The following is a 27,796-nucleotide window of genomic DNA, read 5'->3' as shown; positions in this document are numbered from 1 at the left end:
TATGATGGGCCACTGGAAACCACAGAAATGAAGCAAAGGAAACAAAGGGATTCCACCACACACCTTGCTGAGAAATGGGAATTCACGCAATCAAGACTATAACACTGTCAACAAAAACTTTTGGCTCAGCCACTCCCAGTGCAATAAAGTCACTACTGCAGTCTCTGCTGCTTGGGGAGGAAATTTAGGTACAAGGCATGTCTTTATTGCACATTTTAGTTCTTGTTTTGTTTCTGAGCAAGCTCAACCTGAATAGAAGAGTCGACTCATGTGCTGTGTCGTGGGAGGTCTGCGTTACAGGGTTCAGTGTGTGACAGCTGCCTATATCCAGGGACACGAAACGTACCAGGTGACCTTCTGAACTTGTTGAAAACAACATGACATTTGACCTCATTGCCGTTAGCACGATGTGTCCACAGAAGTTCATGACCAGGGCCGATAAGCACAAATCTAAGCAGCTCGGGAGTGTTGCTCTCCAGCCTGTTTGCCTCGTTAAGCAAATAGAGGGTCATTATAGGTGAGTGCCCACAGGGATATGAAGGTGTAATCAAATGTGACTTCAAAATGGCTTGTCAGACTTTACCAGTGTTGAAATACACAAATTTACAGATTAGTGTGGACAAATCTGCCGCGGGCACCTTACGCTGTTTGAAGACTTGTTACATTGGTGTGATAATTCTAGACAGTAAAAGACAGCATGACTTTACAAGAGCATGCACCAACAGAGGTCGTACAGAAGAGCTGAAATTCAAATTTCATAACTATTGAAGTTTATCTGTCAAATTTGGCACAGATTGCTACACTGTCACTTTGTGTAATCATCAAAATATTATTCTTTGTGTTCATTATGTTAACATCAGGGCTACTAATGTTATCACTCAGCAATAATAGTGTCACTCATATTAATCTGTATGTTTGTTTATTGTGTTTTAAATATTTTCTGTAAATTTGTCAGGAAGAGCTAATCCCAGATTTTGTGTTTCTCAGTAATTAAGCAAAATTGTTTATTTATTTTTATTATTTATTTATTTACATATGGTGTAAAAAGATGTGCTTTGTCTTGACTAGAAGCATACTGAAGAAAAAACTCTTTTTTGTACTTATATTTATTAATTATAACTATTTGACACAACCTGAACAGAGGAAATTAACCAAGCTGTTTCATCTAGCTTGTATGTTTTTAGCTTTAAGCTAACAGATAGCTCTGTGTATAGTCATCCTACTTTTAAAGTAAAAGCATTACAGTATCGTATACTACACCTTTAATTGTTCTGCTTTTGGCTTATAGCCACAGTGAAGCGTTATTTTAACAACAAGTTGGGTTTTCTTAGCGATCTCTACCATGTGTTGGCCTATTGTTGGTGTGCTAGTTAACTACACGCTCAGTCACATTTTGCTGTTTTGCTAAAGCTGAAAAACTAAAACTTTAACTGATTAGTACTAGAAGTACAATGACCCAAGCATGTTGTAATTTTACATTGTTGATCAATGTTTAAAGCTGATTGATGATTACAGGCTAGTGTATTTTATGTTTATTATATGTTTTGCTTGTAAAATGTGGAAAGTAACAATTGCAGCTATAGTTTGTAAGTCTAGTTAGTTAGTATGCTAACCGTGGCTGTGCTTGTATATATGCTGGTAATGATTTTATTGGTTTCTAATTCCAACACAATCTTTATTTACAGTACATGGCAACAGATGAAATGCTAAATTTGCATTAAACATATTTGTAAATGTCGTGTAAGATGTCAGAGAGCAGGTAGAACTAATGGTGCATTTGTCTTCTTTAATTATAGAGGCCTGCAAGTATGTTTGAGTTTTTATGTTTGACTCTGTAAATTATTCCAACTAATCAAATTGTTCTCCTCTTGGGCAGTAAACTAGGAAAGTGCAATATGCAAATCTTTAGTATACCTACAACAGTGGTATACTAAAGATGCTACAGATGAAAGATTTGTCATTTACAAACAGATCTGATGCTTTCTTCAAACTTTATTAGAATCTATAGAAATCCAATATTTGTGCTCTTAGTGAGAATTGATAATAGGTACCCAGGCCAGTAATAACCACTGGTTTATGGGACTATTTGTTGTCTTAAAATATATCTTTTCCTCTTGCTTTATCGGTGTCCATTAATATGTAAGGCACAATTAACACCTGAAGGTGATCTGAATGCACCTAGAGGCTGTTTACTAACCCCCAATTACCAGACGTCAAACCAATACAATGTGTTAGGTGTAGTGAGGTTAAATGGTAACGTCCAAATAGAACAAACATCCTAAGCCATCAGTTAGAAAATAACCAAAAATAAAGGTCCAGTTTAAAATCCATATGTAAAGTTAGCATGTCTAACAAAACTACACACAATCATTGGATAGTGGAGTGGTGTGGGAACATTCCTCCTGTCTTCATGAGATCTCTATAGTAGGCAGATCCGAATTTAACACTCGAACCCTTAATCTTAAGACAATATTAGGAGACTATTGCTGGTATATCTTTTATATAATTTGCTTCTTTTGTGTTCACGGTTCCAGTAAAGTTCTGTTTGGCTTATGCCTAGATAGCATAAAAGATGGACGTTGCTACTGTGAGTCAATTGCATTCCTTTTAATGGCCAGCAGGAGGCGACTCCTTTGGTTGTCAAAGACTACATAAGTCTATGGGAAAGCTGCCCTCAGTGCCCTTTCTCCGTGACCTCAGTAAAGATTTTCCTCTTCACTTTATGGGCTCCATCGCTAACTTGAGGGTATATCAAAGACAACATGAAGTTTATTTTGCAAATCATTGTCATTGTTGGAGACAGAAAGGAACGATCATGCTCACTGGGTAACATATTGTAAATTACTCGTCATTAGCCAGTGAGCGTGTGATGCTTCTATTTCACGCTCAGATCCACCCCTGCTTTTCACATTTGGTCTCAAAACACCAACATGTTGAGGGCAAAAACGCTCAGCTCGAGATAACATTTCCCTAACCACGTTGCTTTTATGGTGGGTATGAGTTACGGTTGAGGATTAGGCCAGAAAAAAGGGTGCAGTATGTAGCAGAAGACACCCACTCTCTACCAGTGGATGTCCCACATTATTAGCTATGCTTTTTGCACGTCGATGCAAGCTGATTTCACATGGACTTCATATTAGGGAGCTGGAAAGTTAGACATTTGTTCTCATATGCACCTCGCTGACATGCTAGTACAGTTCAGGGCTGCAGTGGCTTTTCTCCATCAAATGTTTCTTTAACATCTGAGTTCATAACACTGGCTTTGAGTTGCAACATATGGCTTTCTGGTCCTCTTTCTCAGCTTTTGGGCTACATCTACATCCACCTGTTATTGTTATCAGTGCACCCTAATATTTCACTCTAAAACCAGCCCTGATGTGTTCCAATTGTTCTTAGCCGTGTCTGAATAAGTTAACTTATTTCGCATAGAGGAACTTTATAGATATTATAGTTGTTTTGTTAGCGTATGCTGGGTCTGTGCCTGAAGCATTGAGTCCCATGTGTGTTGTGTCACTTCTTCTGTGAGAGCGACGCTCCTCTGCAGTAACAAACTGCAAGACTGTTGTTTGCATTAAACTCTAATCTGCCTCCGATATACCGCTATATGTTGATGCTGCGGCTCAGCTTGGGAGATTTGCCTGGAGGATGTCACATTGCTAAACGAGGCCGTAGCAAAAGCAGGCGGCACCGTGCGCCAAAAACACTGCCGTCGGTATCTCATCTATGAATCCCCCCGACAGAATCCACAGAGAGATAAAGACACTCGAAAGAGAGTAAGTGGGCCAAGGAAAGTTGCCGGCTTTGCCCGAGGATGGGACTTTTCCTGGTGGAGGCTGGAATGCAAAGCTGCTATCTGTGTTTTGTTGTCTTCTCTTTTTCTTCGGCACACTTTTGATTTGTAGTCCAACAGCTCCTGGCTGATCAGATAAAAAATGACAGGACCCCTGAAAAATGTTCAAACCTGTTCTGTCTTTCTACCTCCTTCTGCCTCCCCTCCTCTCCAAGTTCTCTCTGCAGACTGCTGCGGAGCATGCGGAGTTAGGACAAGGAGCCCCTGCAGTCACAAGTATGGAGACGTGCAGAGGGAAACTGAACATGGTGTAAACTTGTGAACCTCCCTGTCAGGAAGAGAATGAGAGCAGCAATAGCTCTGCACTGAAGTGCTCTGGGGAGTATAAGGCACTGATAAATGAATGTCAGAGCGGGAACTTGGCATCTTTCTCTGCTGGTAGGTGGACACAACAGAGTCTGAGCTGTTGTCTTGAGAGGACAGAGCTTATTTGAGTCCTGAGGGAGTGTTTGAATGAACCGCAACTCAAACAGCGCATTGTCCCCAGCTTCTCTTCATGAAAGGCAGCTTGTTGGCACTCCTGCTCGAATTGTCAGCGGCAATGCATCTCATGCAAATCATAACTCACACTGAACTGTTGCAAATCTCTTACTGTATTTCAGGAATTTCATTGTGGTCATTTCAGACACCACAAATTGTCTTTAAAAGTAATTTTAAAAAATTAATGGCTTTAATTAAATAAAACACGGTTAAGAAAGCCCGCCGGTTCACACACACTTCACTCAGAGCTGCTGCTGCAGTCTGAGACACTGCCCATTTCTTTGGACCTGCTGTTGCAAGACCATGCAATCTTTATGCAACTTTTCTCTCCTCTACACGTGTGTCAGTCTGGCAACTCATTGGCTGGTCTGGTGGCTTAACCTCTCTGGCAGTGTTTAATTTTTCAGGGCTGTTGTTGTGGTCAGAAAATCTTAATAGCAAATAAAAAAAATATAATAAAAAATACTAATAATAAACTGAATTATTGTCAGAAAATATCAGATGGTTTTTTTGCTGTGTATCTGCATGCAACCAGAGAATGTTCAAATGTGACTGATTAGTAAAATTCTGGCAACAAAAGGAAAACAGAAAGCTTTTGGTTCTGAAAATCTTTCAATGAAACATTCCTGCGTGATTTACTCGATCTTTTGTTGTTGTTGTTTGGAGAAATTTTTAAATTTTGTGGTTGCAAAGTAAAAAGATCTTCTATTTGAAATGAGACCCCTTCTATTTTTGAATGATAGCCTCCTCCTTTTCTCGCTGCATCTGCCAGGCGTTCGGCTGACCTGGTCAGTGACCTGAGGGCTTTAACTGAACACAGGCTGCACAGGTGTGATCGGCACATCTTTGTCACTGACCCTGTCTGTCAAAGAAATTGCTTGCCACTAATAATTGACCTCTGTAACAAGCCACAGAGGTGAGATCAGCCAGGTAATGAAGACTTTAAATAATGTGTGCATGTGCGCCTCCACACGTGTCCTCTAATGATCTCTTCGCCCCTGGCCGTTGCTGTTTTCCCTTTGAGTAACTGTGCTGCCCTGTGGTTTAAAGCAGCTGATAGCCATGCACCAGGGGGACTTTGTCATTTCCTACAAGAGCACATCCCATGTCCTTTGGTGGTGGGAGAAGATTAGGACTCGCCGTCGCTGCTTTGAAACTCCACACTCCTTTGAACCTCTTACCTTGCTCGGTTTTGCCTTGATAGTGTCATCCCACAGTCTTGTTGCGCTGGGTGAAGTAAAGTAATGGATCAGAAAATAAGGGCAGCAAATCTTTTAGTGAGTGACTGAATCAAGTTTCATCAAGTCAAATTTTTCAGTCAGTTTCAAAACCTCATCTTTGAAACACGGTTGCAAACATACAATTTTTTTCATCTGCTAGAAGAAAAAAAAATTGCTGGCTGCAAGAAAAAACAGAAACGTTAATGCTCATATGACACCTTCTGCTTATGAGGGACGGCCAATCAGAAGGAAATAGGCTTAAATGGCTTGTTTTTAAAAGACAGTGTGTGAACCATGAGGCTCCACTGAGGCCCAGCGTACGTCCAAGAATAACTCTGCGTAGCTGGAAGTGAGCATAATGGGTCCCTTCAATGCATATTTAGTCATATTACAGATGTTTTAGGATAAAGGGAATCTTAACATTTGTTACATAATCATACTTTTTTTTTTTTTTTTTTTAGAAATGTATTATTGTTTTGTACCCAGTATCCCTGTGGACGTCAATTTCTGCTGAGACATTTCTCTTAAGCTTTAGCCCTAAATTGCCTTTGACCCTGGCCCTATGGCAGCCTTCAGCCGTTCATAATGGAACCCGAAAGTTTCTTATGAATTACATTCTTATGGATTTTCCTGCCCTTTTCTTCACCTTCAACTGCAGAATAATACCTAAACATCCTTGATCTTTTCAAACAAGACTTGCAGACGGGAGGATTTTCTCGTAGTAAGGATCATTTAAGTGGCCCCCTTTGCCAGCGGTAGGGGTTTTGGAGTTGCGGGGGGGTGTCACAGCCAGATAATGACATTCCTGAGACCAGGAGATGGACTCTAGAGCCCCATTTAAGCTGCTCAGGTTGAACCGGGAAGGAGATCTTGAGAGGTATGCCACAGATATTATTGAGGCCCCAGTGGTTTTCGAAACTTCCACAAGTAATGCAGATTGAACCAGGAAGTTGTATGTATCCATAGCGAGCTCCAAATGTTAATTAAAGGGCATTAAATGTATTATCTGGCACTTGTAGGAAATGGAATTTGCTAGTTTTTTGTGTCAATGTTGCAGATTTATTTTTTCTGCTTTATTGTGTCAATAATTCTTCACCTAAATGGAAGTTAAACTAATAATGGTCACCCGCAGTTGCACTTACTGCTCATTAAAGACGATTTTCAAAAACATTTAACAGACTCTTGCGTCATTCCTTCATCTCTTTCTCTGTCATTCCCCTCTTTCTTTCTCCTTGCCATTGTTCTCTATTTGATTTCACCTCTCACAACAGCAGCTATGTAAATTTAAAGTAATCTTTTAATGACAAAGAGCACGGACAAAACTGACAAGAGGTGTACAACTTCTCTGCTTTCTCATGTGGATTTAGCAGCGGTGATGATAACAGAGGATCAGGAAAACAGCAGTTATTGGATTTAAACATCTTGTGGCCGAGTTAAAACCGATAATCACTGCCGGTGCTCGATGGCTGGAGTCAGTTCAGCTGAGGTAATTCATCGCTGAGAGTGGCTGTCATCATTCACTTACAGCTATCACTGTTTATGCAAGGAAAACAAACACACTGCTGGCTGCTGTTCTGAAAATAGATGAGATCCTACGCCACACTAACTTACGATTAGGAGTATTAACAAAGCTGGCGTTTAATAAGAGAAACATATTATGTCATCGTTCTTGGGTTAAAAGGTGAAAACAAACCGCGGCAGTAAGTCTAATAATAAGATCTTTATTTCATTTTTCCTTCACCACACAGAGAGCATGGTGTTGTCAGATAACTGGATAGAAACACTGTGGAACCTGTGGATTATGTGAGGTCACATCTAAGCTTCGAGCTTTTATGACTTCTCTCAAAACCTGATGTACAAACTCGCTGTTTTTCCAACATTCTTGCATTTCAAGAAGGCAGTTTACTGCTCTGTCTCTCCAAACCCTCCTCATTAGTTTGCTATGGCTTTTCTCTCCACCACACCTCATCCTCGTCCACGCATATCTGCATATCACTCGAGTTATTTATGCTCTGTTTTGTTTTCAACACCCCATCTTGTAAAAAAGCACGGCTGCCAGGCATAAAGCAGTCAAAAACTCCTCTTCCACTCAAACCCGTCCCACCTTGGCTGGAGAATTTATGGCCAAGTCATCGCCCCTGAGACAGAAGCGAGGAAGAGGCTGCCTGGGCCCTTGCTGAAACTCGGCACCCTCTTGTTTTTGATGCACCAGCTCATTTTGTCACCCTTTGGACATACTCTATACCGTGGGGATGGTGCCACTGACGGGTCCCGTTCCTCAGCACCTGCTCGGTCACCTGAAGCTACCTGTTTCATCTCAACTTCGCCTCCAGTAACATCTACCCTAGCCTACACTTCAGAATTTGTTACCCAAATCAAAGGTAGCGCGCACTGTTAAGGTTCAAACATTACACCAGTGTCATGTAAGCTCCTTGAACAGAACAGCTGCAGGTAATTCACACAGAGAGAATCCCGAGCTCTTTGTCACTGTTGTCTTAGGGTTCTTGCTGAATCCAGGAGTGGGTGTAAAGTCCTCTTTGCCATTAACACTTCAGCCCTGTGGCCTGTGTGCTTGGCAGCTGCCTGCTCTGTAAATGAAACCAGAAGATGCTCGCGGTTTGGACAGCACCACGGTGGGACCACATGCTAGTTGGGCTACTAAAGTGCAGTAGCTCTGACAAGTATTGTGTCGGGTGCCAAAAGAGCTTTGTCATACGCCTACACAAATATCTCCAAAATAGAAGCTTTATGTTACAAAAGAAGACCAGGAGCTATGAGGTCAGCTGCATGTCGCTGAATCTGTAATGAGATAAACCTCTAAATTTCAGTTGCTGGTGCCAAAAGCGATCTGGGATAATTTAACAAAGAGTAAAACCCTGCGGCACCTAAACATATTGTCTCCTCACAAATCCGTAGTGGTGGGGGTGAATTGTATTGCAATTGAAGTAAATGTCCAAAATGTACCGATTTAAGCGCAGCCTGTGCCCCGTGGTAAACCGCAAATTTGTAATATTTTCTTTTTTAATTGTACAGGACTTTGTCAGTCCCAAAAATCTTTTAGATCCACTTCACGGCAGGTTTTTTTGGGGGGGCCGACGGCCTGAATGTAGAACAGTGACGCACAATAACAAACAAAACCAAAATGACGATGATCTTATAAGCCATTATTGTTGTACTTCCTAAGGCACTCCTAAAATTACATGGTTGTATTTCAGAAAAGAAATTAATTATGGTTTATAAATAGGGGGGGCTGTTTTTTGAGGCTTTGTTGAGTTTTCATGCGCAGCATCAGTCCTGTCATTGTCCCTGAGTGAAAGACGCAATTTATGTATTTATGAATGACTTTAACTGTTATGTGCAAATACTCCGAAGTCCATCTTTTGCTGTTGACATCAGCATGGTGACCACTCGCTGAAGTATTTTATCCCCCTTAAATTAAAAGAAGACACCCACGTTTGAATGATTTAAACTAAAAATTCACCCTTTTTTGCATCATAACATACTCCAACGTGATAAATAGACCTGAATGTGCAGGGGAAAAGAACGGCAAGCCTTTTCCGTTACACTAGTATTTGAGGTTAAGATTCTTTGGACTGGGCTGGAGAACATTTTTCCACGCAGTCTACTGAAAGTGCACATTCTGCCCTCTCAGAAATGATCATTTGACCAAAAAAAGTCTCTCTCTCTTTATGCAGCTATAGGGTCTGATGCTGAAACTGTGGATTCGTACTCACCACCAGATGGGATAGCCTCCAAGCACCCGTGAGCTGGACAACCACACACACATCAAATATCCAATCAGATACAAATCCATGAGGTAAGCCTTGTAGTGTGTGAGAGGGTAAGTAGATCAATACATAGAACTTCCAGTAGGCAATGAAGAAGAGTTTCCAGGAAGAGAAGCTTTAGGGCAGCTTGATTGTTGAATGAGGGGAAAATTAAAATGATATTGAAGCAAAAAAAAAAAAATCTTCCTCCTCTTTTCCCCCCTTCTTTGAGTCGGGCCAGGAAAGTGTGTCTGTCTCCTAGTAGTTAAGAGAATAAGTGTCTCTTACACACATGCACACACGCTCCTACCCGTCCTCTCCTTCCCTCCCTCTCTCTGAGGTTCTTCCCTAAGGTAGATATATTTTTCTCTCTCTCTCTCTCTACTTTTTTCTCCCTCAGGATGCCTCATCCACAGGCCCAATATTAAGAGGGGGGGTGGTGGGGGCAGCAGGGGGAGAATGAGGTTTGGAGATGTCAGCTGGCAAGCCAATCACAGAAGATGGCCTTAGGTTACGAAAAAAAAAAATTATTATTCGTTCCCATCTGTCAATCACACGCCACCCCCTGGTAATGTGAAAAAGAAAGGAAAGAGTGAAAAGAGAGAGGGAGGGAGGGAAATGAGAGAAGGAGGGATAGGGAGGGACAGATGAAAAAGGTAGAGTTGAGTTGTTGCTCAACTTGCTTAATCCCGGGATCATCGGGAAAAAAATGATCCCCCAAAGTGGTTTTGGAGGTAGGCGATGTAGCTCGGCTCCTGCCCAGGAGGAGCCTCACACACGCTGACATACATGTTGACACGTTGATTTTTTCGGGGGGGTTGCGCTCTGACTAATTGATCCGGATACATGTGCGTACAGTGCGCACACACACATGTCAACACACGCACGGGCACATATACAGTGAATTTTCTAAATTGTTGCCCGCCCTCCCCAACAGGGGAGGACATAAAAGGGAACACAATAAAGCCATAAACTGTGGCGGTAGCTGGGCCAGGCATGCAGGGGTTATATGCTTCAGCGGCCCAAAGGCGACACATTTTACATCAATACCATTGTCATTCTGATGGGCTGTGGGGCAAGCAGCCGTGGGACGGGGAGGAGGAGGAGGGAGTGGAGAGAGGGAGATAGGGAGTGAAGGAGGAGGGTGGGATGCTTGTGATGGACTTAGCCTGAAGTAACCACGCATTTGATTCACATACAAGGAAACTGATCAGCACCAATGCAAACAAGATAACCCAGCAGAGATCAAACAAACCCAGTTGTAGTGATGATAATCTAGTTAAAAGTTTCGTCTGAAGGCATTGTCAGGTGGCTATCACGGGAGGAATTACCATCAAAGATGCGAGCACTTCAGAAGCGACTTATCCCTGTAAATATCTTACTTAACATCATGTTTTTTTTAAGAATCCCTTTTTCTTTAAAATCAGGATTATTTTACTTCTAACTAAAGTGCAGGAAACATTTTTTTACATTCTTGCCATGTGAATATTCAAACAGACAATTTCAGACCCGAGGAATTCTTGAATCAACACAATAGGAATGTGAGTGAACACTTATTAAAAATTAATATACAAGCCTGGATAGATAACCTGATGGATTTCACAACAGATTGAGAATGCGGCGCCATATGGAAGCCAGCATTTCCTGGAAATCCTGTTTTCAAGTCAGAAAGCTCATCAACTTTCAGAATGACCTGTTTTATTGAGAATTTTGAGAATTCCTGATATTAATTACACAACTATGCACTGCGTTAATGCTTCTAATTATACCATAATCATGTACAGTAGACTTGTAGTTCATACTAGCTGTTACACAGTGCTCATGATGTACCTATCAGCATAAATACTATTACATTTAAATAAATGCAATGTGTATATGTATCAGTATTTGCACCGCACTTCTATATGTCTCGGATGGCTGTGGCTTGGGGGTGATGGTGCCTTTCCTGGAGACCTCTAGGGCATGAGTGGGGTGGTGAGGTTGCTCAGCAGGGGCTGGGAGTGTGCACTCTGCATCGAGAAGGCTCAGTGCCCGCCGCATGAAGAGAGAGCTCGGTGACCAAAGTCTGGAGGTCAGCGGTGGAGTGCCCCCTTCACCCGCCCCTTCTGTGTTTTAGTCTTCCTTAACAATGAAGATGGGGAAACAACAGTGACTGAGCAGCACTCAACCTACCGCCCTGTTTGAGAGGGGCGTCGGGGTTCTGTGGGGGGTAAATATGACAATAACTGATAGATTGCCTGGTGAAAGTTGTATGAGGCCTGCTCTCCAGTTGGTTGTGGTGGGGAGTCTTCTATGCTATACCAATAAAGATGACTTTTCAATGCCTCAAGTCAAGATGCGGTATGTCATAGGGGTGCTGACATTGAGGCAGGTCTGTTTTCGATTATGAACAATGTCATGTGTTACGGCATCGTCAGAAATGTGCCGAGCTCAGCGCTGGGATTTGGATGACAGTTGCTGTGCCGGAGCGATAGACGGTGTGCAGGGCCAGGGATGGATTATGGGAATGTGACAGCGGTCTAATTTATGAGTGCAGGCAAAGGAATCAGTCTGCGGTTTGCATCTGAACAACATTGAAACCACGTTTCCCAGGTTGAGGCCACAAGTGCAGCGCAAACTGCCCAGAAAGGCAACGCGATTACAGGCAAAAACATTGGAGACTCAACAACAATTGCGGGGCATTTTGAGTGGTGGTGTTGTGGAAAAATTTCTGCAGAGGAAGACCTCGGTGTGCCTGTCCACATCAGGAGGGGGGAGACACACAGAGGTCCCCTACCGGGCTGGTTTCTACGGTGACCTGAGAAAGGCCGTAACCAGGTCCGGCTCTTTCTCAGGCCTAATCAGCGTATTACCACAAAGAAGGACATGTGTTCAGCCCCTCCACCCCCACTTCTTTGGCCTCCCTACTCAATCCGACCGGCATGGCTGGACACAGGCAGCCAATAAAACTAGGATTAGGAGGGTAACTACACACACTGGGCTGTAGCGAAAAAGTTTCTGAACACGCCCAATCCCGCCCTGCTCCCTTCACAAATTTCTTTTCTTCTCTGCATCTCATTGCTTCCATCTTTCACTTTATTTTACTTGCTGCCATGTTTGTATCCTTCCTTTCAGAGCCCTCACCCTGTAAGCTCTTCACACAATGGGGTGTCCAGAAATTACTCATTTTGTTGGAGTAGTTCAGCAAATTCCCAATGCCTCTTGCCCACCTCCCTCTTTGCACTCTGGATCCCGTGCTTTATGCTGTTATGATAATGAAATAAGCTCCATCACAATGACAAAGCTGCACATGTGTTTGGCTGTGTACGTGGAAGAGAGAATTTATGTGAATTAGCGCTCCTTTGCATAATTTCGCGTGGGTTCACACTGACCTATAATGCGTGCGAGATTGAAACCTTCCACTTTAATTTAGTGTCCAGGAAACAGATTCTCGTTGGCCTCCATCTGTGAAGTAAGGGCCCGATTAATTAATACCTCATGATGATAACCTCAATAAGAGCTCAATGTGCAGTATGTTCTGTCTGTACAGGAAGTAAACTGTGTGTACTGTCTTGATGTGTCTGTCTTTTGGCAGCTTTGTGCCACTCGGTGGTGGAGCGATTGCCTCGTCTAACAGACCTTGCTAATGCTTCCTGGAAATGGAACAGTGTTAAAGATAATATCAGGGCCATTGTGAGGACTTTTTAAGTTGGGGGCAATGAGAACCATACTCTTAAATAAATCTTTTTCATTAGAGCAGCAAACACCTATCCCTTGGCTGTGTGAAGGGCACTATTGGTGTGTTTGAGCTGCTCAGCAAGGTCCCACAGGGAAGAGCCTAAACCCTCAGCGGTCTTCAGCCGGACACTGAGGCGGCCTAATTAAAGGGCACTTAAGCCCCACAATGTGTGGCGGTGCAGGTTGGAGTTGGTGGGGGTCCCCGGCGAGAGGGACAGAATTCATGGCACTCGTAGACAAGGGTGTCCAGGACAGAGGGACAGAAGAGGGCTATGTGCCAGAGACTTTGTTCACACAAGATGAAGAGTCAACAGCCTCCCCATCCCTCACCCCTCTTTAGCCATCCCCCCTAATAACCACCTTCTTCAGAGAAGCTGCAAACACAATGCTGTCCCACTCCCCTCCTCTTGCTCTCAATCACTGCTGGGACAATGAGGGGAACTCCCCCCCCCAGCACCCTACCACCTTCACCATCCTTCTGCCTCTCCCCGACCCCCAAACAGACACTTCTTTTATTGAAATTCTTTGGTGTTCTAATCCTCCGCTTCCTCCAGGGGCAATAATGGACTCCCTGCGTCAGCCTTTTCCAGCGAGGCTATCATCCAAGCCTGCCTGGGTCACAAGTCCACCCCTCCTACTGGAGAAAATTACCCCGGCAGTGTCATTCCTGTCACAAGCAGCCCATCCGCAGGCCATAAACCCCCAACGCCACTGACCTTAAGAACATATCCGTGTTTGTGGGTAGATATTTCTGTATTTTCAGGTAACGTCTCTAAAGCATTGCTCCGATGCGTTAATTAAAGGTGCGACACTGATTTGCCCAAATCCTTTCTCTGCAGCACTTCCAGATTTTTATAATTCTTTTATTTTATTTTTCTCTTTTCACAGTCTCTATCAGCTTTTTAAAATTTGAACAATTTCCTTGTGGCTGCAATTCATTGAGATTCTGAACTCATGAGTTAGTAGATGTCTAGAAAGTGCTGGAAATACAAGATACTGGATGAACTAAAATGTAAACCCACAAATTTTCTCGAAGAAGTGATGAGTACAGATTATACTTTATATGTTGTGTAAAGCTCATACTTGCATTGCCTAGCCTTATAGTCTTGTTAACTTAATTTACTAAAGTGGAAACTTGGTCCTATGACATGAGTGCATTTAGACAGGCACTGAGTTCATTATATATAACAACTTCATTTTAAACACCTAAGAAGAGGCTCATTACCTCCTAAGTTTCTTTGCTGCTTAGAATGACAGAAAAAAGCGGGACTTAATTATGATAATTAATAATTATACCTCATATTATATCACTGTGCCTCCACAGTTGTGTCTTTAAGAGTAGAAGCACTCACAGTCCAGACTCCAGGATGGCAGCAACCAGTTCAAAGTGTGTTGATGGTGACATCTGCTGGTCTTCTACAATCAGACGCTGCTGTTTATCTGCATATTGCAGTCTGATGAGTGAAATATACAGGTGCAAAATACTCGCTAATATTTATGGTATCAGTAGCAAGAGATGTACAAAAACCTGACTTTTTCAAACCTTGTAGAAGCAGAATTCAAACTGTGAAAGTTAAACTTGGGAGTCTTTTTTTAAACGGACCAAACTGACTGTGTATTCTTTGACTCATTTAGCTAAAACTGTGATATTATAACATTATCTGGTGCAATATACTAAAGAATGCTTTGAGTTAGATTTTTTTTGCCACATCACAGAATATATAACTGCTTACAAATTTCATTCCTGATTTTATGACTAATGGAAGCTACACTAGTTTAATTTTGAAAAGGCTTTGATTTTTTTCAAATTACACAGCAATATTTGGACTTGAAACAATGTAGGAAAAACAAAGAAGCATTCAACTAATTGTTTAAACAGCGCTATAACACATGATTTACATTTTTTGTAACAGCAACAAATTTATATGGTGAAGTTCCTGGGTACAGATTTTTTTTCCCTGTCCCATTTTTTGTTAAAATGTTCCCAGAATACACGCATGGAGCTACAGTACGTCTGTAAACCTATGGATGATAATTGGATACAGATTTATGCCTCGAAAAAAATATTCCTGGCTAAAACCATGCAAAGAATTTACACTTGACCCGCATCTTAAGGGAGACATGGAAATATGAAATGCATCTCATCATTAAAAGCTCTTGTTACTGGCATGCATCCTATTAATGGAATCGCATTACATCTGAAAGACTTAGCTAAATGAGCCGTAGGCAAAACCCTAAGAGTAGAGAAGTGGAGTTTACAGAGGAATGTGTCTAAACATCTGTTAGATTTATAGCTGTGGAGAAATGAATGCAACCGCACGACACCGAAGCTTTGATCTATCATCATCAGTGGTAACCAAAGTTGTAAGACAACTATTAAATGGTGCTCTGGACTAAACCAAAAGCTAATGATTTAAAATGGCATTTTAACATATAACAAAACCCATTTTTCTTAATTACATTTTGTTATTAAGGTTTACCCACGCCATCATTTGCACACTCGTGGTGAAATCACTGAAATACTCATCTCTTGGTGTCATACGTGCCCACATGAGTACTTTCATTATCTCCCTCCTCCTTATATGTATTTTATCAGTGTCATGTACTTGGTCATTGTTCCATTGCCAGAGATGATCTCACAGCACTGACATCCATAGTTCTCATTTGAGCAGAGCTCTAGGTTTACATATCTGACACAACTATAACTCCCAAGGCTATGAGCACACGAGACAGTCCACTGTCAGATGGCTAAACCCGTTTGATGCCACTCATCACAGGGGTACCCTTAGATACAGTAGGTGTCACATAACATTTCATACAAGCAGAGGACTGATGACCCCCTTTGCTTCAGGCTACTGTGGGCCAAAGTTAGTATATGGGTTTATCTTGGGATCTAGAATATGACACTGTTGATCTTTTGATTTTGAAACCACAGTATGATCCACGTTAGACATTTACTGTTGCCTCTAGCAAGGTCTCCTCTCATCTTGGCTACATGAAGAATCGAGAGCTTTCTTTTATGTGTGTGTATAAAGATTTTGCTGCCCACAATTTTGGAATTTATACCAGCTGTGAGAGCGTGGCTGAGACTGTTTTTGACTCTTTGTGTGTTACTGTGGCAAAATGCTAGCCTGTTGAAACCTAATGTAGTGTCTGTGGAGACTCACTGTCATTGGGATTTTATCAGAATATTCACTTTAATTCAGTTTTATTTATCTAGCACCAAATCATACCAACATTTACCTCGAGATTCTTTATATTGTAAGGTAAAGACCCTACAATAATACAGAAAAATCAGCGAAAACCCCAATATTAAGATGACCTGCTTTGGGGAAATGCTTTGGCGACAGGGGAAAGGAAAAACTCCCTTTTAACAGGAAGAAAACTCCAGCAGAACCAGGCTTAGGGAGGAGCAGCCATCTGTTGTGACCAGCTGGGAGTGAGGGGAGGAAGACAGGACAAAGAAACGCTGTGGAAGAGAGCCAGAGATGAAATGTAACTAATAAGCAGCAGAGGATGAATGTATGGATTCATTGGTAACTTGTGATGTACAAATATATTTCAAGAATTGTCTAAAGACCAATTTCTGTAGCAGCTGGAGTCCATTGCAGGATGATCTCTAGATAATTTTGTGTTTTAATCTCTCTGTTCCATCATATATTTATAAAATGTTTGTTTTTCTAAAAAAAAAACAAAAAAAAATCAGAATCAGAATCAGAATACTTTATTGATCCCTGGGGGAAATTATTTTTTTGTTACAGTGCTCCATTATAAACCACCATAAACTAACATTAACAAGACAGACAATACGCTAACTAAGAATAGTGAAAATACAAGTCAGAAAAAAAAAGAATACGTAAGAAAAAAGAGCTAAACTAAGAGAAAAAGCAGGAGCGACTGTAACAGGCTGCACGCTGGTTGGCGCATGCGCACTATAAAAAAACAGCCCTTCAGCAGCTTCTCCAACTTAGGGCTGTGGGCGGCTAGAGCCTGCTGACATCAGAATCAGAATCAGAATACTTTATTAATCCCGAGGGGGAAAGTATGGTGACCAGGTCCCTGCAATATTTTTTGTCCTTTGTCACGACATCCTGTAACTGTGACAGTGTGTAACATTTTGATTTAGTCTAGTTTTCAAAGGCACTGCTATCCAGTGGTTATGAACAAAGACCATCATCATGAATCATGTGCATGTTATCGTCACACTCTCTTGCTGCCTTGGCTACAGTATGCCAAACAGGGGAAAACAAACAGGGGAAGTCACCAAGTCTAAAGCGTTGCAGATTTCAGTGGAATATGATGGAAAATACCTTAAAGACAAGCAAATGCAGCAACAATAAAGACTATGAAGCTACTTATAACAGGATGACACTGGTGGAATTTTTTGCCTTTGTTATTGTAATTTTGATATTTCACATGGTGGTGAATAGCGACATGAAGCGAAACAGTGCATGTCAGTCTCACAAAGCTCCTGGGGCTAAAAACAAGAAGTGAAATGCAAATCTCAAAGCTAGCTGGCTCCTTTTAGCTTATTCACAAGGGGATGCCACTGCACGACACATCAAATATGGTGCCAGATTGACAGATTTTTACTGCAGATGACCTTCCCGCCTCAACCCCTAGGGGATTTTTATCTTGTCACTGGCTCAAACTAGGCATACTACCTTGTTAGGGGAATGTGGAAACAACTAAATTATGGAGCCAATGGCCAATCTAAGGTTGTGTTGCAACTGAAAGCCAATGATTATTACCAGACAGAACATTAACTTAACTTTTTACATTTATTGATAGGTGTGTTAGAAGATGATGAAACAAATATTTTATGTTTATTGAATTTGCCTAAATTTACTCAGGGAACTGGGAAAATAGCATTTGACTAAAATGCCATATTTTTTGTCCCTAATGTGCTAAATTCCAGGTCAATTCAGCACGAACGTAAAGGTGCTGCTATAAATGGATTTAGTATCATATACTTAACTGTAAGGCAATTATTTTATTAATAATACAATAATAAAATTATTTTACATATATCTTTTAGTTTTTTGTGATCGGAACCACAACGTTTTTATTTATTTATTTATTTAGATAGTTATTTTTGTTTGTTTAAAAATAAAAATATAAGCAATTTAATTGCATAAACCATATCTCCTCGTTTTAAAAATCAGGATTCCTGTTATTAAACGTAGCTTATAAGTGTCAATCACTTTTCCCTGAGCTCCTCCTCTGCCCTGACGTCAGGGAGACGTAGCTACGTGTTTTCAGCGCACTCCGCTGTGATTGGCCAGATCAGCTCACGTGACTCGAACATGACTTATCACAGAAAATTGCGAGGAGCAAAAAAACTCCGCCGAAACGTGTGCCGAGAGAGAGCGACGATGACGTAACACCGTGGACCGTGCTGTGTTGTCACCAGCTGTTGGCTAAAAGAAGACGAAAGAAAAGTGGACGCGTCTCGATGGATTGCGTGTTCACGAGTGGACCGTAGGGCTTAGAGACACGTTCGGAACTGAAGGAGGGGAACCGGGCGACTAATGGAAGCCCCGCAGACTCATCAGCCGCGCAGGGATAGTATTAGTTACATAACTGAAGCCATCGATAACGGAAAAACTGTGATAACGGAGTAGTGCCCGTAAAGGTCGGAGTTGAAGCCATTTTTCTCTGCAGTAAGCACAATGATTTCATTAATTAACCCAACGCATTTGAACTTTTCTTGTTTTTTGCTGTTTTTGCTTCCATGCTTCACTTCAAGATCTTTTTAAGGATCAATTGTCTCCAGTGATGTTTCCAGACAACTTGCAAAAGAGCATGCTGGAATGATCAGCGCTTGCGACATTGTTTACTCTAGTCAATCAGTTGCTACTGAACCAGTAGACACCAGCTTTATTCACGCACAAGGCTACTTCTTAAAATGTGTAAATCTCATTTGATCATATTTTAATGTTTTCTTTATTTATACCACGGCAAAGGCATCTGATTGGCTTGCAGATGTCAGGTTAAAGCCATCATATAACCTACTGTTGCTTTATTGCAATACATAGTAATACATAGAAGTAATTCTTTTCCTTTATGCAGTTTCATTTAAGGGCAACCAAGCTACATGATTCATTTTCTTTTAGTTGAGTTCACTACAGGTGTCTGTATAACCCTTTAAATATGACTGCTTACCATTAGAGGTTGTAGATGGTCAGAAGGTAACATCTTTGGTTTTTGTTTCAGGAGACAGTTACACAGTCTTACCGCCGCCATCATGAACGTGGGAACAGCACACAGTGAGGTTAACCCCAACACCCGAGTGATGAACAGCCGGGGTATGTGGCTGTCTTACATCCTGGGCATCGGCCTCCTTCATATCATCCTGCTGAGCATCCCCTTTGCCAGTGTGCCCGTGGTCTGGACCCTCACCAACCTCATCCATAATCTGGTTAGTGGTGTAGTGGTGTCCCTCAAAGGACCAGCACTGCCACAGTTTGCCTTAACCTTTATTGACTAGGTCAAGTCAGGTCAAATCAAGTCGAGGGCACGTGCAGCACAGTAAAGAGGTTTAGGATGTGGTGAATGGGAGTAAGTTGAGAGCTGAGTCAGAGACACAACTGCTTGCTGCTTCACTGCTCTTAGACATGCCTTTGGTTAATGAGGTGATTCTTTAACAAGCTTCTTGTTTTTTGTTGTTGTTTTTTCATAGTTCCTTTTTTTTTTCTTTCCAACTTGGACAGGCCCACATTTCTTGAGAAGAGCGCAACCACACCGTGATCCTGTTACACAAGTGAATTTGCTAGTTGAGGCATGGGCTGTTTCATCATGCAGCTTAAAAGTGTTCCTACTATTGAGAACACATCTGACTTTTACTTATGAGCTTTACAGTAGATTTAGATTTATTTTAAAAGAAGAAGAAGAGGAAGACCTTAGTAAGTTAACTTCCTGGAAGATTTTGTACTTAACGAAGTTTATTCTTGTATTCACATATCAATAATCCACTAGTGTGGCAATCATGTGTGGCAACAGTGTTCTGTTTTTCCCCTTCTCTGTAGTGCATGTACCTGCTTCTTCATACAGTCAAAGGGACACCTTTCGAGACCCCTGATCAAGGCAAAGCTCGCCTCCTTACACACTGGGAGCAGATGGACTACGGTGTGCAGTTTACGGCTTCACGGAAGTTCCTCACCATCACACCTATTGTCCTGTAAGTTGCATTCCTCTGCTTTTCTGTTTAATGCGGCTTTTTGAGGACCGCAGAAAACCATAGAGGACAATATAATGGGACAATACCTTAAGCAAGTATGTTAGGTCTAAGGAGAGTGTAGACAGGAAATGACAACCAGAGTAGGTCATCAGTTCTCTGACAAGGACACGTCTCACTACCGTGTCATCCATCAGCACTTTTGTGTGTGACAGGCCTAAAGCAAAAGCAGCTCTCTTTGAATGAACCTGTGTGTTTGTGGCTTAATCATAATGCCAGTACCTTTTATTCAGAGTGAACTTGCACACACTTATACCTCAGTGGAAAAATATATGCTGCATTATAAAATTCAGCGCTTATTTTCCTTTGGTGTGAGTGTGGATTGATTAGCATACACGCTGCTCCCTTATTAGCCAAGCCTGCAAATTGAGAAGGGGCACAGTGGTTGCAGAAGTGCCGCTTGCTGCTTTCTTGGCCTTTTTCTGTCCTTATTAACCACCACAGTTCAGTTTACAGGAAGCACTCTGCTTCCCCAGGGTTTATTTGCCAGCTCAGCACGAACATTGTAGCGATAGCGCTTTTGCAGGTGTGGACTTTGTTTTTGCACTTATTTAAAGGGGCTCTTTGTCATTTTGTTTTGCAACCACTGCCAGCAGGAAGAAGTGAGCGGTCAGTCTTTAGACTCCAGATGTAATGGCTACACATCTGCTGAAATCTTCTGGGAGTGTTTTTGTACATGTCCTTACCTGTTCCGCTGAGAGCAGGAAATGCAATTCATCATTCTCACTTAACAAAAATCCCTTACTGCCACACCTAAAAGTGCGACTCATATTAAATCAACATAGTTTTATTTATTCCACCATCTCACCAGGATTAACACAACTCTGCAAACATACAGCCAGCACACAAGCCGAGTTTATATACATGGATGTGGTATGTATGTGGTTCTTTTGTTTTTTTCAGGGGGCCATAATAAAAATGATAAATAATCAATAAAACAAGTGTAGGACCACATGATGAAGAACTGTGAAATCAGATGCACACATTGCTGAATTCTGGTAAACTCTATAAGCCGCCGTTTGTTTTTACTTCTCATATTTTACTTTGGTTTCCTCTGAGGTTACAATAAAAAACTAGCTTACATCTTCCTCATATGCCCCACTACTTTTACTTTTTATGATGTCGCAGGCTGGGTTGAATTGTGGCCGAAGGTTCAATTCTACAAATAATTTTTCAGATTGTTGTAAGTTGAAAAATTTCTGTGATAAACGGAAGCTTTATAGATATGTTGATTAGGTGTCATCACTGAATGTAGAAATATTGAATAGGTAATAGAATATTTACTATTTATGAACAAATATATTGTGTTATACATGAAATCTAGCCTTAGATCTTTAGACCATTCTAACCACCCCAAATGCAAATGAAAAAACCGTTTATTGATAACGAGACAGAGCTTGACCAGAGACTGCAGTGTGTGGAAGGCCTCTTGAGGCCTCTTGAGGATGGGCAGTGGCTCCTGAGCCAGTTAAGTCCCCTGAAACCTCTGAGAGAGGATGACAGACAGAGGAAGAGGGGAGGGAGAGCAAGGAGAACAACTGCTGTGTGGGACAAGTGGGCATCTGTAGATAAGCCTCAAAAGGGAATGTTTATGTGGTCCTGCTCGCGAACTTCAGATAAATCATCTCATATTCATAAACCACTTTAAGTGTTTTATCTGCTTCTCATCCTCGTCAAAATTGGAATCATCAGTTAGCCTAACATGCATGCTGGGATTAAATTAGATGGACTTTTTAGCTTGTTGGTGCTTGGAAGCCTAATGTAGATTTAGGCTTACAGATTCTCATATCAACTCATTTGCTCATTACCAGTGTTGTAATTCTGTTGTTTGGCACATTAAAATGGTCTCACAGGACAACTGCTGGCACAGCTTTTGGGAGTTAGGAAACATCTGGGTGTGATTGGCAGAATAAAACTAAGTGAAAGGTTTTTTTATACATAGAGTGACATTTTATAAAGACATTGTGGTTTTCTTCAGGCTTTTAACAGACTGCCTTGCTTTCACACCAGCAGAGAGAAATCTAGACATAAGCTTTATGTCCTTTGCTCATTGTAATCTTCTCCTTTTTTGTGCCTATTCTTGATTCAGGTATATATTAACCAGCTTCTACACCAAATACGATCGGGCCCATTTTGTTGTCAACACTGTCTCCTTGCTCACGGTACTCATTCCCAAGCTGCCCCAGCTGCACGGTGTGAGGATCTTTGGGATTAATAAGTACTGACACAGCAGAAGAGGACACCTCCTTCCTGTGTCCCTGTGGACTGCTGAGAGCACACAGAGTATCAAGCTTCTGATTTGGCTGCAGAAACATTGGGATCTGTGGTCGTTTGGCGCCTCACTCTGCAGAGCAGCACTCTAAATAAAGCCTATTGAGCATACTGCCATGGTACCAAACCCCAGGACGGAGACACAAAACACTAGAGAGCACAAAGGGAAAGTGTTCAGTTGTGATTATTTGTGGAAAATCTTCTTTGAGCCTCGTGATTTTTCCAGAGACATTTTAAAAGGATTTCTCAAAGTATTGTGTACATTTCTGTAGACGTTCTCAAATGTGACAAGTGCCGGGGGAACAGGACAATGTAGTTGTACAAATGTGGTGTGCCATTTTACACTACTGGCACACTGAGGCAGTAATCAAAGTTATTTTGTATGTAATGATACGCTGCTGTATTTATTCAGCTTCACTCTCGCGTGTAGCTTCGTCTTCCTTGAGGTTTCTGAGCTTAGAGGAGAGCAACAATAGTTTAATGAAATGGTAGGGGACCTGTGAAGTGCAGCGGAAGCGAGACACAAGAAACCATGAGATTTTATATTTAGCCCTCGCTGTTCTGCTCAGGGCCAAGATTGGGAAGTTAAGCAGCCTTTATTTTTATCTGACCATTTCCTTATTTGGACACCTCTTGTCCTGGTTTGTGCGCTGCAAACCTCCAGTCTGTGTGCAAAAGCACTCGACTGATCTGACTTATCCAAAGGTCCTGCAGTCTGGCTCTGGAGATGGGCAAAATATGTTCACACATGTTTGTTCCTGCTCTGTAAAAGTACTCAGGATCTGGTATGTTGAGCATGAGTCAGCTGTGTCTGCAGCTCAGACCAGTCAGCAGATTGCATACTGAGTTCTATGTTTATTAGGTACGCTTTGTGCAGTCTGATGCACTGTAGCACGGATGCTTTCATTTACCTAAGAATTAAAAATCCTCCAGAATGATGAAAACAATGCAACAATAAAGCACTCAGGACAAAGATAGAAAAATAAACCCTTGCAAAGCGGGATTAATCACTTTGTCTGCCAGCTGTAGCTGCCATTTTTCTTTAATGCTTTCTTCATAAAGCATCCTGATCTGGATCTAGGCCAGATATTTGGTACAAAAAGGACTTTTCAAAGGTTTGAAAAATGAATTTAGGATGTGGTGTGCTTCATTTCTCTTGCATTACATTGGGTGGAGTTGCAGGTGAGGATTGTTAGCAGGTTCCATAACATAAATTTTACTGACTTTTTTATGGCTGTGCTTTATTCTCCAGTGTAAGATTTTGATTAGGTAGAAGTAAACTTGTTAATATGGGATAGAAATGTCCAAATCACCCTCTGGAATGTATTTCAAAATTCTCCTCAGAGAGCTGGTATTCGTTTACGTTAAGCCTAGTTTTGATCCTGAATTCGGGGAAAAAATAGCCAAGCAGTAGTCAAACAGTGGCCTAGGGCTTACATTCAATATCACCTTAGGTAGTTTTTAATGGAGGATGCTTCTGGCTACTTGAAGTCTAGTTTTCACTCTTGATTTTTCTTTGTGTTGCTCTTCTGTAACTACCTGTCTCATGAACTGCTTTAGATTACACTTTTTTATCATGTTTTTAGCTTACTCCGTCTCCCGTTTGATTGTTTTCTGAAATTAGCTGGTGCTGGAAACGAGGCTAATGAGAACAGTTTGTGGACTGAAAGAAAAAGGATAGAAAAAGGAGACACTAAAGAAAATAGCTGCATAAGATTTTTAAAGTAGGTACGATCCAGATCTTTTAAGAATATCAAGTACTTCCTCGTCATCTGATTGAAGTCTCCACTTCTACTAGTTCTATGTGCTAAAAGAGGTCATTGCATTACAGTAAAAACACTGGTTGCAATTTTCGGAGAAATACAGTGAAAGTGCATCTTTTCAAATCCGCCATGTTTCTTCGTTTTCATTGCGTTTGTCAGTGAAAGGCCAAAGCAGGCCTCATCGTAAGCATTCAGGGTCTTTGAGTTACTGTGGGCTGTGTATCACGTGCACAACAGTGCTTTGATTCAGTTACACAAACAGTTGTCTTGACCTGATTTGTCTTTAAGAAGACACAATTCATATATGTTTGTCAAAATTATTGCCAGGTTTAATTTTTCCTGGAGCAAAAACCGCAGATGGCCAGAGCTGGAAAATGAATACAGACTATGGTTTGAAGAAGCATCATTTCATATTTGGCCTCTGAAATTGATAAATGGTACTGATTAGTTGGGGACAGGCAGAGAGGGAATGAAACATGAGCTCAAACATGGATTTCGTTTAAAGGTGACTAAACTGTATAATAGTTCATCTTAATTCTCATTCGAGGTAAAATTATGTTTTACATTTCTTCTTTTGAACTCAATTTTACGATACCAGATGTTCAATCAGAGGGGAACGTCTATTCTGTGCTGGGATACGAGGATCCATTCAAATCTGTTATGAATTGAAAAAATAAAAATGTATAGATTAATAGTTAAACCACTATTGTGCCCTTTAGCAGTAGTAGAAGCAAGAGCAAGTATAGATCTAATATTTAAAATGACTTAGAGTGGCAGCGGTAGTAAATGTAGCAGAATCATATTTTCCTTAGATTTGTGGTTCACGCTGTCACTGCAAAACATGAAAACATTCATTTTATTAAGTGTGTTAAATTGGAAAAAAGTAATAAATGAATCAAACATGGATCATAGAACCAAAGAGTTCACGTATGTGTACATAATAGTTGATCTGCCCGAGCCTTCATCATGTTTTCAGATGTATTCTTACTCTAAAGGGCTTCATTGTAAGACTTGCTACAGCACAAGATGACAATGCATTTACTTTTTTTTTATCAGACTGTTTGAGAACATCGGATAAACTGAATGTTGATTAAATGTGAAAAGTTGCGCTTGTAACTCCTGGTTTGATTTTCTTTTTTAAAAAAGTGTACTTGCTTTGTTTTTGAAGGACATTGCAAAGCCATTTTCTGTAAGAGCGCTTGACTCTAAATACAATGTTTTTCAAGCATCATCTCAAAATCCTTCATTGTTGTACTGCGTATTTGTGCCGCCGTGTCCTCGTTTTCTGGCGTTTAATTAAAATGCAGAAAATGTGTTGGATCTGTAAAGGAATTGGTAAGACGAAGCATTGTGCTCATCATTTTTTGTGTGCTTTTCAGTATGTACAACAGGCACAACATGGTGTGAGGCAGCCTCTCCTGTCTTGTTGTGGCTGTGCTTAACTTTTGTTTGCACATCCAGGGCTCTCAAGAAGGTTGAGTGTTGACTCTAAACACAGATGTAAGCATCAGATGGATTACTGCTCATCAAAAAGAGAAAGGCTGTATTTAGGACACCTTTTTCAGTGACTACAATGTACTGACATGCCTCCTCCATGACGTGTTTGCAGGAGTTTAGTTCAGACTTTTAGGTTGCTTAACATCATGACTAGTTAGTCCTTACAGTACAATAGAGTTTGCACAAAAGGAAAAATGAAAATTGTACTTTTTTTTTTTTTTTTTTTGAAAATTGTACTTAATAAAAGCAGGAAACACTTTCAGAATTGTGCATAGATGTGATATTTTGTGCTATATTCTGTACTTTGTCTTTGCAGGTACAAGGGTTTGTAGAAAATGCCTGAGAGTAGTAACTCTTGCAATGCACCTCCTGAAAGCTGTGCAGTGCATCAGGTTATTCAATCTGAATGATTGTCCTAAACTCTGCAGCTTGAAACAGTACTTCTTTGTACTTTCTGTCAACTCTACCTGATAGTAAACCTATGCATCAAATCAAAAATTAAATCTATGGTCTTCATTTCCCCCATTGCAAGCTGATACTGACGCTGTACAGTGCTCACCCTGTTAAACAGCACCGGGGGCTGTTTAAACATTCAGTAAGCGAAAGTAACAGTGAGGTATTACGAGGCAGTAAATTAGCAGGGTGTCACACATTATATGAAAGCAATCAAATGATTTAAGTCATAACAATATAAATCCTCATTTTAGGGGCAAAATAAGCTTTTTATTTGGTGTTAAGCAGATATGCAATGGCATCCCACCCATTTATGTTGAATAGATTTAAAGTCTTCTTTAAACATGAGTTGAAATCATGATTAAAGTTATACCTGGGAGGTAAATGTTTCGTCCAAACATTGTATTTTTTTGATAGAAATAGTTGAACGACTTGTTCTTTGTTGCTCATATCCTAGTACTACATCAGTAAAATCCAGTATGTTGATCACGTGCTTCTTTTTAATGATGACTACTACCCGATGTTCATGCAGACGTGCCCCCCCCAGTCGTGACATTTATCACAATTACCTGTATGTGTTTTAGCATAAATTTGCATAAAGGCCTTCTGTGTTGTTATGCTACAAAAAATAAGAGGAACTTAAGATGAACAAAACTATATGAAAATTAGCATTATTTTAAAAGGTCAGTTACCTTAAAGCAAAAACAAAGCCGTATCGGGACTAACTCGTTTAAGATGACAGACGCAGTAAATGGCTTTTTAATTATTGTAAGGAGGACAAATGTCAGGCAACAGGCAGAGGTTTAGGAAAATCAGTGCAAGTGTTACAATAAAAACAGTGCTTTCTTTTTTAAAAAGTATTTTTATAAGCCTAAAACTACAGTGAGGGTAATTCCTCTACATTTTTTTATTGCAGTTAGTTTTCTAGTTTCTAGGTCTAGTTTTTCTTTTAGTTAACTAAAATCTTTTTTGACCTATTTTTAGTGTTTAGTTTTAGTTTTAGTTAACTATAATAACTTTTCCTGAAGTCTGAAAAACTTTCCACTTATCCAGTTCTGTATTGCAGGGAGCCTGTCCCAGCTGTCATAGGGAATGGGACAGCACACCACCATGCTTCCCAGTCTGAAAGCTGTGGCTCTCAAGTATTGCTTTACTTTTAAGGGCTTGATGATAATAATGAATCTATTCTAAAATGTTTGTCTCAGGATGCTTTGGCTCATCTTGCTATTTTCATATTCTTTTTACACTCCATTTGAGGCCAAAGAGACCAGTGCATAGGGCAAATGTGAATGTGTGACCCAGAGTTTATGCAAAAAAAAAATATTATGTTCTGGGCTATGCAGTTAAAATCTGGGCCATATATTATGTGCACAGTGTACCAAATAACAAAATACGTATAAAGAATTCTGCAGTTAAAAAACACAAAGCAAAAACAAATATGCTACAGTAAGTACACCTGAAAAAAGCCAGTCTGTATTTCTACAGTAGAGGGCAGCAAATAGCTGCCATTGACCTTAATATGAAGAGACGTTCTGCCTCTA

General features: G+C 40.9%; 2 protein-coding genes across 6 annotated transcripts in view; one reads left to right on the top strand and one right to left on the bottom strand.

Annotated features, from left to right (window-relative positions):
- wnt3 (wingless-type MMTV integration site family, member 3) overlaps positions 1–27,796 on the bottom strand; it is a 74,978-nt gene that overhangs the window by 14,381 nt on the left and 32,801 nt on the right. The window contains exon 1 of one of the 3 annotated variants that reach the window (XM_004556787.3): positions 9,285–9,684. The exons of the other annotated variants lie outside the window; for them this stretch is intronic. Within the exon in view, the coding sequence (XP_004556844.1) occupies positions 9,285–9,364 (80 nt within the window). The 5' untranslated portion in view covers positions 9,365–9,684. Of the gene's footprint in view, positions 1–9,284; positions 9,685–27,796 lie in introns of those variants that run through there. 3 annotated transcript variants of the gene reach the window in all.
- ormdl3 (ORMDL sphingolipid biosynthesis regulator 3) overlaps positions 18,344–27,796 on the top strand; it is a 53,164-nt gene continuing 43,711 nt past the window's right edge. Inside the window, exons 1-4 of one of the 3 annotated variants that reach the window (XM_004556789.4) lie at positions 18,356–18,697; positions 19,251–19,455; positions 20,063–20,214; positions 22,361–25,536. In XM_004556789.4, the coding sequence (XP_004556846.1) occupies positions 19,282–19,455; positions 20,063–20,214; positions 22,361–22,496 (462 nt within the window). In that variant the 5' untranslated portion in view covers positions 18,356–18,697; positions 19,251–19,281 and the 3' untranslated portion in view covers positions 22,497–25,536. Of the gene's footprint in view, positions 18,698–19,250; positions 19,456–20,062; positions 20,215–22,360; positions 25,537–27,796 lie in introns of those variants that run through there. The other 2 variants (XM_076887698.1, XM_076887699.1) reach the window with 2 other exon arrangements.

The sequence above is a fragment of the Maylandia zebra genome, linkage group LG8 (assembly GCF_041146795.1).
Source record: "Maylandia zebra isolate NMK-2024a linkage group LG8, Mzebra_GT3a, whole genome shotgun sequence".
In the NCBI taxonomy this organism is placed as follows: Eukaryota; Metazoa; Chordata; class Actinopteri; order Cichliformes; family Cichlidae; genus Maylandia; species Maylandia zebra.
This window is presented reverse-complemented; position numbering and strand designations above follow the sequence as displayed.